At 47.7% G+C, this 14,719-nt stretch overlaps 1 protein-coding gene across 1 annotated transcript in view; it reads left to right on the top strand.

Moving 5' to 3' along the window:
* Positions 1 to 14,719, top strand: part of cib2 (calcium and integrin binding family member 2) — a 125,729-nt gene that overhangs the window by 77,167 nt on the left and 33,843 nt on the right. Inside the window, exon 3 of the mRNA XM_067973247.1 lies at positions 12,649 to 12,760. Within this exon, the coding sequence (XP_067829348.1) occupies positions 12,649 to 12,760 (112 nt within the window). The remainder of the gene's footprint in view (positions 1 to 12,648; positions 12,761 to 14,719) is intronic.

Raw genomic sequence — 14,719 nt, 5'->3', positions numbered from 1 at the left:
CACGCAGTCAGACGTCACGCAGTCAGGCCTCATGTGGTCAGACGTCACAAAGTCAGATGTCACGCAGTCAGACGTCACGCAGTCAGGCCTCATGTGGTCAGACGTCACACAGTCAGACGTCACGCGGTCAGACGTCATGTGATCAAACCTCCAGGAATGCCTGCAACCAGAGTTTTCAACCCTCCATATATAACAGCCAGTTTACGAAGATTGCACAGTCGCTCTCTGATTACACTTCCACTGCCATTTTGATTGCCCCCATGTGACTCGTGTCACTCTAGTAAACAGCTTGTGCTGCCCTCTCGCACACCCCATGGGATGACACTAAACCTTTAACAAGATTGAGATGGAGCCCGTTTCCTGTGATTTATCGAAGGTTCAGTTCTCTCAGCTTGAACGAGCATCTGACAAATTGTTGTCGTCGCAAGTGAGATTGAGAGCAAATGGTAAGTGTTTATTAGCAGGCTTGTGGATTGGGGCTGGACCCCTTGCAGTTTTGGAGCTGAAAGGGTTAAGTTATGAGGACAGGCTGCTCAAACATGGCTTATATTCCCTTGGATAGAGAAGATGGAGGGGGTGATCGCATCGAAATGTTTAAAATGACAAAAGGGTGAATAGAGAGAAACTATTTCCTCTGGTGGGGAAATCGAGAACAAGAGGACTTAAAATTAGAGCCAGGCCGTTCAGGAGTGACATTCACTGCCCTTCTTCACACAAAGGGTAGTGGAAATCTGGAACTCTCTCCCCCAAAAAGCTTTTGAGGCCTGGGGTCAATTGGAGCTTTTAGATTTTCGTCAGGTGAGGGAATCTAGGGATATCGTCCTAAGTGGAGTTGAGGTACAGATCAGCCATGATCTAATTGAATGGCAGAACAGACTTGAGGGGCCGAATGGCCTCCCCCTGTTCCTATGTTCAGGGCAACTCATAAAGAGGTCGTAGAATATGTTATAACATATCCTGTATATTAAAGAAAAACAAGATACTATATCTATATGTGTGCCAAGGTCAATTGTCTGGCCCGGATACCAAATAATTTTAATGAAAGGGTGTCGATTTACAGCGAACAAGATATCATCCTTGAGAGAATCGCCACATTCTGGATTTGGCTGAGAGCAGAGTAAACCCATGTGACCTTGGAGGCGGGGTGGGATTTTAACTCCCGTCTGTCCGCAACAGTATAAGGTCACATCGATTCTAACCACCAGGTCTCACCAACCTGCTGCTGTCCCATGTCCCGCCCGTTTTAGGCCAGGAGAGGCTGCCGACCTCTGGAAAATCAGGAGTCCCTTGGCCGCACTCAGGTTAGAGTGAGGGAGGAGAGTTCTGGGGGGGGGTGGGTGTGGTCTCACGGTAGGGAAGAGATGGGAGAGCCCTAAACATTCCTTGTGGGACCCGGAGGAGTACTGCCTGAAGAAGGTCGATTGCACAGCCCTCAGCAGGGAGCAGATGTCCACATCCCAAGAACAAATACGACACGTTTCCATAGTTGGCATGAAAATCGTGCAATGCAAACTTGCATTCAGCAGACAATACCTAGTCCCAGAATCAGAGTGCTGCACTGTCAGAGGTGCCGTCTTTCTGATGAGACGTTAAACCGGGCCAGACAATTGACCTTGGCACACATATAGATATAGTATCTTGCTTTTCTTTAATATACAGGATATGTTATAACACATTCTATGACCTCTTTATGAGTTGCCCTGAACATAGGAACAGGAGGAGGCCATTCGGCCCCTCAAGTCTGTTCTGCCCTCTCAGGTGGAAGTAAAAGATCCCGTGGCACTATTCGAAGAGCAGGGGAGTTCTCCCCAGGGGCCTGGTCAATATTTATCCCTTAACCAACATCACTAAAACAGATTATCTGCAAATTGGCTGCCGCATTTCCTACATTACAACAATGACTACACTCATTGGCAATTAGGGATGGGCAATAAATGTTGGCCTTGCCAGTGACGCCCACATCCCATGAACGAATGAAAAAAAGGTCTTAATTGGCTGTAAAACGCTTTGGGACGTCCTGAGGTCATGAAAGGTGCTATATAAATGCAAGTCTTCCTTTCTTTCTTCCTCCCTTTCTTCTTCCTTCCTTTCTTTATCAGGCTCCCCTCCTCCTCTCCTGATCACACAACAGAACCCGAGGTACATAGAATCGAAGATAGGAGATTAGTGTTTGCTTCAGTTTTGCGCCCAGGATCCTAGATTTTCTGCCTTTGGCATATTTTAGACCCAAATGGCGAGCAGCCCCTCGGCCAGGACTGCAGCACGCCCGCAAGGATCTGGAGCCGAGCTGAGCAACAGTGCCACCGGATGGACCACAGCCGCAGGCATCCTAGCAGCAGCTGGCACAGCTCATCATCTGCCTCCCGGTGGACCAAGACACTGAGAATACAATTTCAACCCAACCCTCTCTCCCCCGCCCCAACTAACCGTGGTCATCAGCTGTGAAGCCCTTTGGGACGTCCTGAAGCTGTGAAAGATGCTACATTGATGCTCGACGCCATGTACATCAGAACATGGTCCGCGATTAATATTTCAGTGAAACTCACAGCCGCCACTCCCACCCATGAGTTAGGGTGCAAATTGGGTGGAATTATGGAAGGGTGGGGCATTTAGTGCTCCAAAGTTGGGTGGACAGTGATGGAAAATCTGAGCCAGGAATTCAAAGTCTCTGCAACATTGGAAATCGAGACCAGGATGCAAGATTTGTGCCCAGAGACACGGCACAGGCATGACGGGCTGAATGGCCTCCTTTTGTGCCTTCACAATCCCAGCAGATTGTGATTAAAATTTGCTTCCCATTTTTCTCCCGCTTTCTCAGGGAAACATACAGTTAGTCCTCACTTCCAGCTGTTGTGTGAATATTCCCGATACTCAGGATCATTTGGTCAGAGGACCCGGAATATAAGGTGACCAGTACTCACCGAAAATCAGGAATCATAGAACCATAAAGCACAGAAGGAGGCCATTCAGCCCATTGTGACTGTGAAAGAGCTATCCAATTAGTCCCATTCCCCTGTTCTTTCCCCATGGCCCTCCAAATTCCTCCTTTTCAAGTATTTATCCAATTCCACTTTGTAAGTTACTATTGAATCTGCTTCCACCGCCCTTTCAGGCAGTGCATTCCAGATCATAACAACTCGCTGTGTAAAAAAAAATTCTCCTCATCTCCCCCCTGCATTTTTTGCCAATTATCTTAAATCTGTGTCCTCTGGTTACCAACCCTCCTGCCAATGAAAACAGTTTCTCCTTATTCACTCTATCAAAACCCTACATGATTTTGAACACCTCTATCAAATCTCCCCTTAACCTTCTCTGCTCTGAGGAGAACAACCCCAGCTTCTCCAGTCTCTCCACATAACTGAAGTCCCTCATCCCTGGTACATCTCCTCTGCACCCTCTCTAAGGCCTTGACATCCTTCCTAACGTTTGTTGCCCAGAATTGGACACAATACTCCAGTTGAGACCTAACCAGTATTTTATAAAGGTTTAGCATAACTTCCTTGCTTTTGTACTCTATGCCTCTATTAATAAAGCCCAGGATCTCATACTACTGGATTAAGGATAGTGGAGGTAAGTCTGCCAGAGCCTCTCGCCTGCCCATTATCAAACCCCCACAATTTTCATCCCATTGAAGTCAATAGGAATGGAAAGCGGACGTTTTCTATAACGGGTAGCGCCATCTTAACACGCAGGCAGGAGGTTCAAAACCTACTCTGGTATCTCGGACAATTTTTTTTCCATATTTAAATGCATTCCTGACTCAAGTGAAGAATTCCACGGCACAAAAATTATTTCCATGTATTCTGTTTTTACGAGTTCCTGATCTAAGCACCAAGGGGTAGAAATCGGTATGCATTGAACCCGTCTTTCTGGCGTAAAACGGGCACAGACCATACCCATTCAGCAGCGGGACGGCCCACGTCCAGGCGTTGGTCTCACTGCTAACCAGGTCAGCACAGAGCCATTTGAAGAGTTGCCACCTACTGCAAGGACACCCTGCAGCCAACTTGTATCATGGGCACACCAGAGCTGGTGGCAGTCAAGGTCACCACTGCCCTTAACTTTGCTTCCTTGGTCTCCTCCACTCAGGCCAGCATAAGGACTACTTGCTGCCAACACAGGTAACAAGCAGGCAGCTGGTTTATTGGTCAGCACATGGGCATCACCCTCCGCTCCTTTCCTGTTGAATAGATCGTCGAGTTTCAAAAAGTGACCTATACCCTTCAACTGGGGGGAGAAAACATCATGGACGCAGAAATGCATCAAAAGGGTACAGATCAGCAGAGCTGCGTTCTGTGCCTTTAAGAGCTGTGCCTCAGGATGTGCCTTTCAGGGCTGTTCCTGCAGCATCCATAACAGAGCAGACTAATGTCAAAATAAATACTCAAATTGGCTTTCGAGGGCCTGGAAAAGGCTAACAGAGGATTAATTCTAATCGAAAGGGACCTGGAGAGATACAAAGCCATGAATCAGACTCCCAGTGACAATACGTTCATTTGTCAGACTGAAGGACTAAATTACTAATTCCAGCTGCCGTGAAGTTGGCCCCTTGCAATGAGATAAGGAGAGTTAAATGTAGTAATCACCGTTCATTAAAGCGAATCGATGATTCAGTCAAATTTTTACAGAGTATGTGAGCTGAAGCCTCTGCCTGCCGGTTTATAGTATAGCTGATTACTGCTGGTATCAGCTGCAGGAGTCTTAATAGAATGGGCCGGAGAGATTGAGCTGCTATTGATGTTTTGAGTTTAGTGCTCGCACACAGAAGCCAGAACATTCTGCACGTTACAATAAATAATCACTGCCCTGTCATTTAATGTAATCACTGGCAACAGGGCCATAGCAAAGGTGTTATCATCGGGTGAGTGATCGGACAGAGGGCCATCCTGGTCCTGGCAGGTGTGTCACGAACAATGAAGGGTAAGGAAATCCAGACTGCTGCTCCCAACTTCCAGATCATCAGGAATCCTGTGGATGGTATAGAGCAGGGTCCCTGGGAATAGTTGATTGGAATGTGTTCAATTTTCTGAGAATCCAGTGGTGGGTATGTGCTCGAACCCCTGAGGGTCTAATGCTGAATGTGTGTCAGGTCATGGAGGTCTAAAGGAAAGGTGGTGGATATGGGCCCAAGTCTTCGACAGTCCAATGGTAGATATGGGCCCAAGTCTTCGACAGTCCAATGCTGGATATGGGCCCAAGTCTTCGACAGTCCAATGCTGGATATGGGCCCAAGCTTTCGACAGTCTGGTGGTGGATATGGGCCCAAGTCTTTGACAGTCCAGTGGTGGATATGGGCCCAAGTCTTCGACAGTCTGGTGGTGGATATGGGCCCAAGTCTTCGACAGTCTGGTGGTGGATATGGGCCCAAGTCTTTGACAGTCCAGTGGTGGATATGGGCCCAAGTCTTTGACAGTCCAGTGGTGGATATGGGCCCAAGTCTTCGACAGTCCAATGGTAGATATGGGCCCAAGTCTTCGACAGTCCAATGGTAGATATGGGCCCAAGTCTTCGACAGTCCAATGCTGGATATGGGACCAAGTCTTCACAGGCGTGAAATTGGTCCTTGCCTGTAACACAAAACGGACTGGTAGTGAATCAACAGCCCATTTTACACCACACTATTTAACCGTCTTAACACAACATGGATCCCGATGATGATTATTTTTACCTCCGACATGGTTGAGTGACTCTGTTGATTCCGGAGCTGTTTGACTCTGTGGCCTGTAACTCACCGGCCTGCCCGGCAGCAGCCTCCATCCCAAGGGCTATTTCGAGAGTACTAGTAGACATGAGTTTGTCTTCTACGGAGACTTTCCTCTGTATCGACGTTTTCTTCAAACCACATCCAAAGCCGTATCTTAACGAGTCGTCGAGAAGCCCACCAAAGTCACACGTTTCAGACCGTTTCCTTGGTTAGACCACAAACTGAGAAATACTTCATTGACTGCAAAGCCACTATATAAATACAAGTTCTTACTTAATACAGCCAATTACAATACAGCAATAGCATAGTACAGAATGTCTTTAGGCCTGTTTTATGAATAGGTTTCACAATGACACAGAGCTTTGCTCAATATAATGCGAATTCTTCTTGGCTTTCGACAATAGGGCTACATCAAGACAAGCCTGTATAGTGAATAAAGACAGTATTGTTGAGACGCTAACACATCCTTTCTTTGCCCTCCTGCTCAACCTCCTCCTCCTGCTCCTTCTACTCCTCCTGCTCCTTCTCCACCTCCTGCCCCTTCTCCTCCTCCTGCTCCTTCTCCACCTCCTGCCCCTTCTCCTCCTCCTGCTCCTTCTCCTCCTCCTGCTCCTTCTCCACCTCCTGCCCCTTCTCCACCTCCTGCCCCTTCTCCACCTCCTGCCCCTTCTCCACCTCCTGCCCCTTCTCCACCTCCTGCTCCTCCTGCTCCTTCTCCACCTCCTGCTCCTTCTCCACCTCCTGCTGCTTCTCCTCCTCCTGCTCAACCTCCTCCTCCTGCTCAACCTCCTTCTCCTGCTCCTTCTCCTCCTCCTGCTCCTTCTCCTCCTCCTGCTCAACCTCCTTCTCCTGCTCCTTCTCCTCCTCCTGCTCCTTCTCCACCTCCTGCCCCTTCTCCTCCTCCTGCTCCTTCTCCTCCTCCTGCTCAACCTCCTTCTCCTGCTCCTTCTCCTCCTCCTGCTCCTTCTCCACCTCCTGCTCCTTCTCCACCTCCTGCTGCTTCTCCTCCTCCTGCTCAACCTCCTCCTCCTGCTCCTTCTCCTCCTCCTGCTCAACCTCCTTCTCCTGCTCCTTCTCCACCTCCTGCCCCTTCTCCTCCTCCTGCTCCTTCTCCTCCTCCTGCTCAACCTCCTTCTCCTGCTCCTTCTCCACCTCCTGCCCCTTCTCCTCCTCCTGCTCCTTCTCCTCCTCCTGCTCAACCTCCTTCTCCTGCTCCTTCTCCTCCTCCTGCTCCTTCTCCACCTCCTGCTGCTTCTCCTCCTCCTGCTCAACCTCCTCCTCCTGCTCCTTCTCCTCCTCCTGCTCAACCTCCTTCTCCTGCTCCTTCTCCACCTCCTGCTGCTTCTCCTCCTCCTGCTCCTTCTCCTCCTCCTGCTCCTTCTCCTCCTCCTGCTCCTTCTCCACCTCCTGCTCCTTCTCCACCTCCTGCCCCTTCTCCACCTCCTGCTCCTTCTCCTCCTCCTGCTCCTTCTCCTCCTCCTGCTCCTTCTCCACCTCCTGCCCCTTCTCCACCTCCTGCCCCTTCTCCACCTCCTGCTGCTTCTCCACCTCCTACTCCTTCTCCACCTCCTACTCCTTCTCCTCCTCCTGCTCCTTCTCCTCCTCACTTTCATACGGAAATGAAACCAGAAACATTAAAACAGAAACTCTAGGTTGTATTGTACAGGCAAATTCTTCCTTTATTGGGTTACAACAATAAGAGTCACACAAGGTGAATGCACACTGCAGAATCAGTCAGCCATTGCATGGATTTATTGCCTGATGTAGTTGGTGGCCGTACTGTTGGGAGAGACGCTCTGTTTGTTTGTTTGGAAACTTTTGCACCTTGTTTCAGCGAATAGCCCTGACATGACATTGTGGCACTGCAATAACTTGCATTTATATAGCGCCTTTAATGTAGTAAAACGTCCCAAGGCGTTTTCAGACAAAAAAAATTGACACCAAGCCAAAGAAGGAAACACTAGGATAGGTGACCAAAAACTTGGTCAAAGAGGCAGGTTTTAAGCAGCGTCTTAAAGGAGTTTAGAGATGCGGAGAAGTTTAGGGAGGGAATTCCAGAGCTTAGGGCCTAGACGGCTGAATGCACGGCCGCCAATGATGGTGCAAAGGAAGTGGGGATGCGCAAAGTTGGTTAGGAACACAGAGTTTGCGGAGGGTTGTAGGGCTGGAGGAGGTTACAGAAGTCGGAAGGAGTGGTTGAATAGCACAGTGTCTCACGCAATGGGAGCGCAGGTTGGGGAGTTGGGACATGGAGGCTTGGAAAACCGGGCGGGCCACGAAGAGATGTGCGATACACCGTGTGGCTTTTCAGTTTAAATCTGGCCTCTGGCACTTTGTACCATAAACTCCACAGGGAGAAGAGTGACTGCATATTTTACATAGGGTTTCGTCGCTAGGTAACTGCCACCCCTGTTCCTATTGGTAGTGCAGGATTTCTACTCCACACATCTGGTCAGAGGTTATCGAGTATCAGAGGAACGAGAGAGAAAAAATCACTCCCGTTTATAGAGACCCTTCTGCATCTTCAAGATGTCCCAAACTGCTTCTCAGCCAATGAATTACTTTTGAAGTGTAGTCACATGTTGGTATATAGGTAAAAGCATCGGCCAAATTGCGCACAGCAAGATCCCACAAACAGTAAATAAGATAAATGACCTGTTGTTCCGTTTTGGTGACGTCAGTTGAGGAATAAATATTGGCCAGGAGGCCGGAGAGAACTCTCTGATCTTCGAACAGTGCCGTGAGATCTTTTATACCCACCTGTACAGTCAGACGAGGCCACCGTTTGACATCTCATCCGAAAGACGGCACCTCTGACAGTGCAGCACTCCCTCAGTACTGCACTGGAGTGTCAGCCTAGATTATGTGCTCAAGTCTCTCGGGGATAATTTTAACCCCAAAGAATGGGGTGGGTTGGGGGCAGGTAGGTGGTAAAAATAGTTGATTTTAGGAGTGGGCGCAACGGAAACCCAGAAGTCCCATCCCCACCTAAAGCCGGCAGGCCGATACTTAAAGGGGCAATTTAGGTAAACGCTTGAAGCAGTTAATTTTTTGTGTACTATAAAGGTGAAACCTTGCCTGAACAGGTCTCCCAACGCCTCTGATTCATGTCAGGTGATAGCAGGTCAGAAGGGCCGAATCCATGAGGTGAGTGCCTTTATTGCACTGCTTGTGGGCCCGGAGGAGCAGGAGTGCTTCATCCAGGCCCAACAAGCTCACCTGGCCGACAGGACCCCCGCGATCGGCCAACCCATCCCCACCCCACCGCCGCCCGATGTCCAACCGCCCCTCCCGATGGCCGAGACACCTCCATACCTCCGACTCCTCCCGACCTCTGACGATCTTCTCCACTGCGTCCTCTGGTCTTCTTGCGACCTGATCAACTCCTGGCCCGAGATGTCCTCCACAACCCATCCCCTATGTCCTCCAGGGCCCACAATCTCTCCCTCCCTCCTCTCCGATTCCCGCCCAACAGCCAGCCAGTCTGTCAATCAGGCCCGGAAGTAAAATTAATGCCTTCATTAAGGTTGCGATCGCAGATGGTAACCCGCCAACTTTACCTCAGGATTTTGCGTCCGATTATTTACTCCCATGCTCCCCTCCCGGTTCCAGGTAAAGATCTTACCCCTGAAGTGGGGCTTAAGTTCCCGACCTTCTGACTCAGAGAGTTAGCTACCCACTGAACCACAGTTGACACCAGTAATTCTCAACTGCAATAAAAAAAGGGCAGCATTCTATCTGGCCACTGCAAAGCTGATTGTAGAAAGTGCAGGATAGTTTTGTAACTATTTTAAGCTGAAAACTAGTGGGTGGTGTAAATTTGGGAGCCAAGTAAAAATGGAGAATGGATTGGAAAGAGTTGTGTAAAAGTGTGCGGTGAATGGAAACGGGAGCAGGGAAGGTTATGGCTGGGAATTGGCCTGAAATCCTAGTCCAAAGTCCAATTTAGCCCAACTCAACGCCTGTCCAAATGCAAATTAACTTGGGATTTAAACGCACAAAGGAATATTCTCTATTACATACTTGATCCTTTCTAAGAAAGTGCAATCCAAAGCATCACCTTAAAACACAAGTTGGGGCTGTACAAAGGCTTTATGCACGATACACACAAGAAAATTTGGCTGTGTTACTTTCCCTTTGTAACTGTGCGGCCCTGCTCGGCTGCAAGGTAAGTGTCTCTCTCTCTCTCTGCACAGTGATGGTATCAGACACTGTGAATGAAGTGGCAGCAGTCAAGTGGCTACCAGGAAAAATAGCCCGGAGAAATTGTTGCAGAGAGCTCCATTAAGTATTAATCCTTTTCATTCATAAAATGCCAACACAGTATGAAGTATCACTCCTCACACAAAGGAAGGAGTGCAATGAATTTACCCCAGGGGATGTCCTCCTCTTATCTCCTTTTAAGTGACAGGCTCTGTATATTTTATTCCCATTGCTTTTTTTTTCTCATTGGGTCTTATTCATTTTTATCTGATAAAGTTTCTGTTTACTGTCAATTTTACCGGTTCCCATTTACTGTTGTTTTATTCATGCAGTGTTTGTCTTCCTCGTCATTCGTGCCCGTCACATCTCTCAGGTGCAACTCCCTGTAAATAAGCAGTTTCCTTTCCCCAATTCGCACCCCTCTTCACTCCTCCTCTCCTCCAGTTGCTGACTCGTACAGAGGGGCGGGCAGTAGCTGCCCTGCAGTCCTGCAGGGCAGCTACTGCCCGCCAGGCAGTGTAGAGGCCAGGCAGTGAGATCAGCCCAGACTGAGATGCTTCAAGTGCTCACTGCAGAAATGTCCCTTTAATTCTGGCCAAAAATCTAGAACTCTCTCCTCCAAAAAGCTGTTGAGGCTGGGGGGTCAATTGAAAATTTCAAAATTGCGATTGATTTTGTTGGGTAAGGGTATTGAGAGATAGGGAAGCAAAGTGGGTAAATGGAGTTAAGATACAGATCAGCCATGATCTAATTGAATGGAGGAACTGGCTTGAAGGGCTGAATGGCCTACTCCTGCTCCTATATTCCGATGATGTTCCTAAAAGCAGGTTCACAAATATGTGTGCAGAAAGGTCCAGCTCAAATCTCTTCATACCAGACATTTAAACCATACTGACATGGACAACACATGAAATGGTCAATAAGGTCCATGTATCTGCTCCTCATCAATACCCTTCAAACAGCAACCTGTGCCTCTCTCCATTAGCATCATCACATTGTTAGACCATTGCTTTCAAATCGATGCAAAAGCTTGGTGTATCTCTGGAGCTGGTAATCTGACTCCCAGTGCACTCCAGCAGTCAGTCACAGCACTTCAACTGTGCACAGTATAGTATACGTGCTCTTCACCCACTAGTTTCAAAATATTGGCATGCCCTTTAAATAGAAACACAACTTCCCTCTTTATTACTGGACCCTTTAGTAGTGACGTACCCCTTTACCTATTATTGAATTGTAATACGTCTTCCCTTTTTATCTATCCTTTAAATTGTAATGTGCACCCTCCATCTAATAACATGTCCTTAAAATAGTAATGCCTCATTCTCGCTTTCTCTTTCATTCTTTCTAGCTTTCTTTCTCTCTCTCTCGCTCTCTCTCACATCTTCTCTTGCTCTTATACTCTGCCGTGCTCTTTCTTGAGCTTTTTCACCCTCCCTTGCTTTTTCTCTGTATGTGTCTCTCTGTCTCTTTCTTTCTTTTTCTCTCTCTCTCTCACATTTTCTCATATGACTTAGAATTACATAGAATTTCCAGCACAGAAACAGGCCATTTGGCTCAATGGGTCCATGTCAGTGTTTATGCTCCATACGAGCCTCTTCCCTCCCTACTTCATCTAACCCTATCAACACATCCTTCTATTCCTTTCTCCCTCATGTACTTATCTAGCTTCCCTTATGCTATTCTCTTCAATCACTCCTTGTGGTAGCGAGTTCAACATTCTGACCACTCTCTGGGTAAAGAGGTTTCTCCTGAATTCCCTATTGGATTTATCAGTGACTATCTTCTATTTATGACCCCTAGTTCTGGTCTCCCCCACAAATGGAAACATCTCGATGTCTACCCTATCAAACCCCTTCATAATTTTAAAGACCTCTATTAGATCACCCCTCAGCCTTCTCTTTTCTAGAGAAAAGAGCCCCAGCCTGTTCAGTCTTTCCTGATAGTTATAGCCTCTCAGGTCTGGTACCTTTATAAATCTTTTTTGGGCTTTCTCCAGTGTCTCTATAACCTTTTTATAATATGGAGACCAGAACTGTGCACAGTACTCCAAGTGTGCTCTAACCACATCTCTATCTATATATAATTGTTTGCAGCCATGCAAGGAATGACAAGAGGAGGGAAGGAGAGGAACCCTCAATGGTTTTTGACAATCGATGGGAAAATGTAGCTGCCTTACAGTCCTGGACTGAGGGGATAGTCTTGTGTAGAGTCTAGGCAGTGAGATCATCCCAGACTGAGATGCTTCAAGTGCTCACTGCAGACATGTTTCTTTAATTCTGCAGGGTCACGATTATGGGTGCAGAGAAGTCCAGGTCAAAGTGGGCCAAATCTCTTCTCACTGGACATCTAAGTCATTCTGACATGGGCAACACATGAAATGTGTAAGAAAGCTAAAGGAGGGATGTATGAATTGCTCCTAATCTAACCTGAAGGTACCCAGACATCGCATTGGAAGTCAGTATGAGCAGAGTGGGGAACAGTATATTTGTAAATGCAGAAATACTGTTAAAAACCAGTTACTTTTTTTGACTCCAATAACATTTCTCTGCCTGAGCCGTATAAGAAAGATAAAATTACTGAGGCTGCCAAGTGCACCCAGCTTCAGTGATTACAGACTTAATTACAAATTGAGGAACAGATGTCCTCTGAAGTACAACTGGCAAAGCGTCAAGGCGATCCAAATTGGAAATGAGTGCGAGCGTTGTCAAGGCTCTCAAAGGTTGTCTTTCATTTCTCTGCAGGTTGCATGGCAGATACCACGAGATGGCCCCTAACATAGTGCCGATGGACTACACGGGCGAGCCAGACGTCAGACTTCCCATTCAACTCATAACAAACATGCCAGAGCTACAGGTACTGGAATGGGGAAACCCTTGTGAGCAGCACCATTCACTGTCGAACGCAAAACATCCTTCACAAGTATGGGATGTTTGTATAATTGAAGAGGGTAATGTAAGCTTAGCCATGCAGGTAATGTCAGCGTTGTTTTTTTTTAACAAGGTACAAATTATAGGCAGAATGTTACACTTAATGGACAATTGCAGTCGTTTTCATGGTACCATTATGAAGAGCATCTGTTGAGCAATATGCAGACAACTTGGTCGGCGTTCAGTCGAGGGGCAACATATTGAGCGTAATGCCTGCACTGGAAGGAAGAAATATACTGAAGCTTTGAGCTCGGGTACGATAGATAAACACACTGAGGTGTGATGTAAAGTCAAGATTATAAGGTGTGGAGGTAGGAGGCCAAGAGCTGCTCATGTGACATTCGTTAAATGAGGTGATTGCTTTCGCCTTGACATTTGTTATCTGACACGTGATGTGCTACAGAAGCCAATTTTAATGGGTGTTGGATTCAATAAACCTTAATTGGCTGAGCGGAAAAGAGTCTCCACTGATGTAAGATGGCGCGAAAGGCTCATGGTAAAGTCCCAACGCATCGGGCCTGCCATCTCAGGCACGTTTACCAGGGAATGACCGAAGGGCAGTCCTTTGTAGTGCCTGCTTGTAATAGGCGTTGAGCGACTAGTGTGATTCTGACACACTCTATTACTTGAAATGGGGCCTTAGAGTCTTGTGCACGTTCGCTGCACAGATTGTGTATGCTGACTACATAATCAGCATGCGTTGTGGGGCACTGACTAGGCCTCAGGCCTCCCCCCCACCCAGTAGCGCAGGACCCCTCTGCCTGAGCCTGAGCAACACTTTGGGTGCCAAAGATAGCATTATTAGCCCCAATGAGACCAGATTGTCTCTGGTATCACTGATTTTAAAAGCGTGGTGATTTCGTAAAGAGGTCACGAGGATTTTGTTTACTTTTTTGCACAAAATAGTTTACAAATTATGGCGTAGCGCTGCGTTAACGTCAATCGAGCAAACGTACGGGCTGATCCCGTGAGGCGCCATTTCCCGATGGGCCGTGATGCGCACAGAGACTGTATCACAGCCCATCATTTACTGCCCATTGTGGACTCGCCCCTGGAAAAGACACTGGGACTAGTCAGTTAGCCAATTGGGTAGCACGGTAATTGGTTTGGGGCAGGGTAGGGTAGTTACTGGACTAGTAAGCCGAGGAACGTGAGTTTGGATCCTACCATGACAGTTTGAGAAGTTGAATTCAGTTTGAAGAAAAATCTGGAAATAATAATTTGAAAGAACTGGTGCCAGTGAAAGTGACCGTGAAACTATTGTAAAAAATCCCAACTGGTTTCACTAATGTCCTTTAGGGAAGGAAACCTGCCGTCCTTACCAGGTCCGGGCCTATACGTGACTCCAGTCCCACACCAGCGTGGATGACTCTTAACTGAAGTGGTCGAACAAGCCACTCGGGCAACTGGGGATGGGCAATAAATGCCGGCCTTGCCAGCGACGCCCACATCCCGAGAATGAAGCAAAAGGAACTGGTGTGACACAAGGAGGCACTCAGACACATCACACGGGGAGACATTGGGGTAAATTTTAACCCTCAGGAACGGGTGGGTTGGGGGCGGGTGGGATTAAAAATCCTCCGTTTTCAGAGCGGGACAGCATCCTGGTTCCAACTCGCCCACTTCTGGGTTTAAACCGGGCAGTGTGGAGAGCAGACACTCAGGGAGTCCCACACCCATTTAAAGCCGGCGGGCTGATACTTAAAAGGGCAATGTACCTCATTGAGATACTTGAGGTACTTAATATTTTGTGTATTGGAATAATAAAATGAATTTAACCTTACCTGTTCGGGTTTCCCATCGCTTCCCATTCACGTCAGGTGAAAGCAGGCGGGAAGGGCCAGATCCATGAGGTGAGTGCCTTTATTGCACTGCTTGTAGGCCC

The sequence above is a fragment of the Heptranchias perlo genome, chromosome 38, assembly GCF_035084215.1.
Source record: "Heptranchias perlo isolate sHepPer1 chromosome 38, sHepPer1.hap1, whole genome shotgun sequence".
Classification (NCBI taxonomy): Eukaryota; Metazoa; Chordata; class Chondrichthyes; order Hexanchiformes; family Hexanchidae; genus Heptranchias; species Heptranchias perlo.
This window is presented reverse-complemented; position numbering and strand designations above follow the sequence as displayed.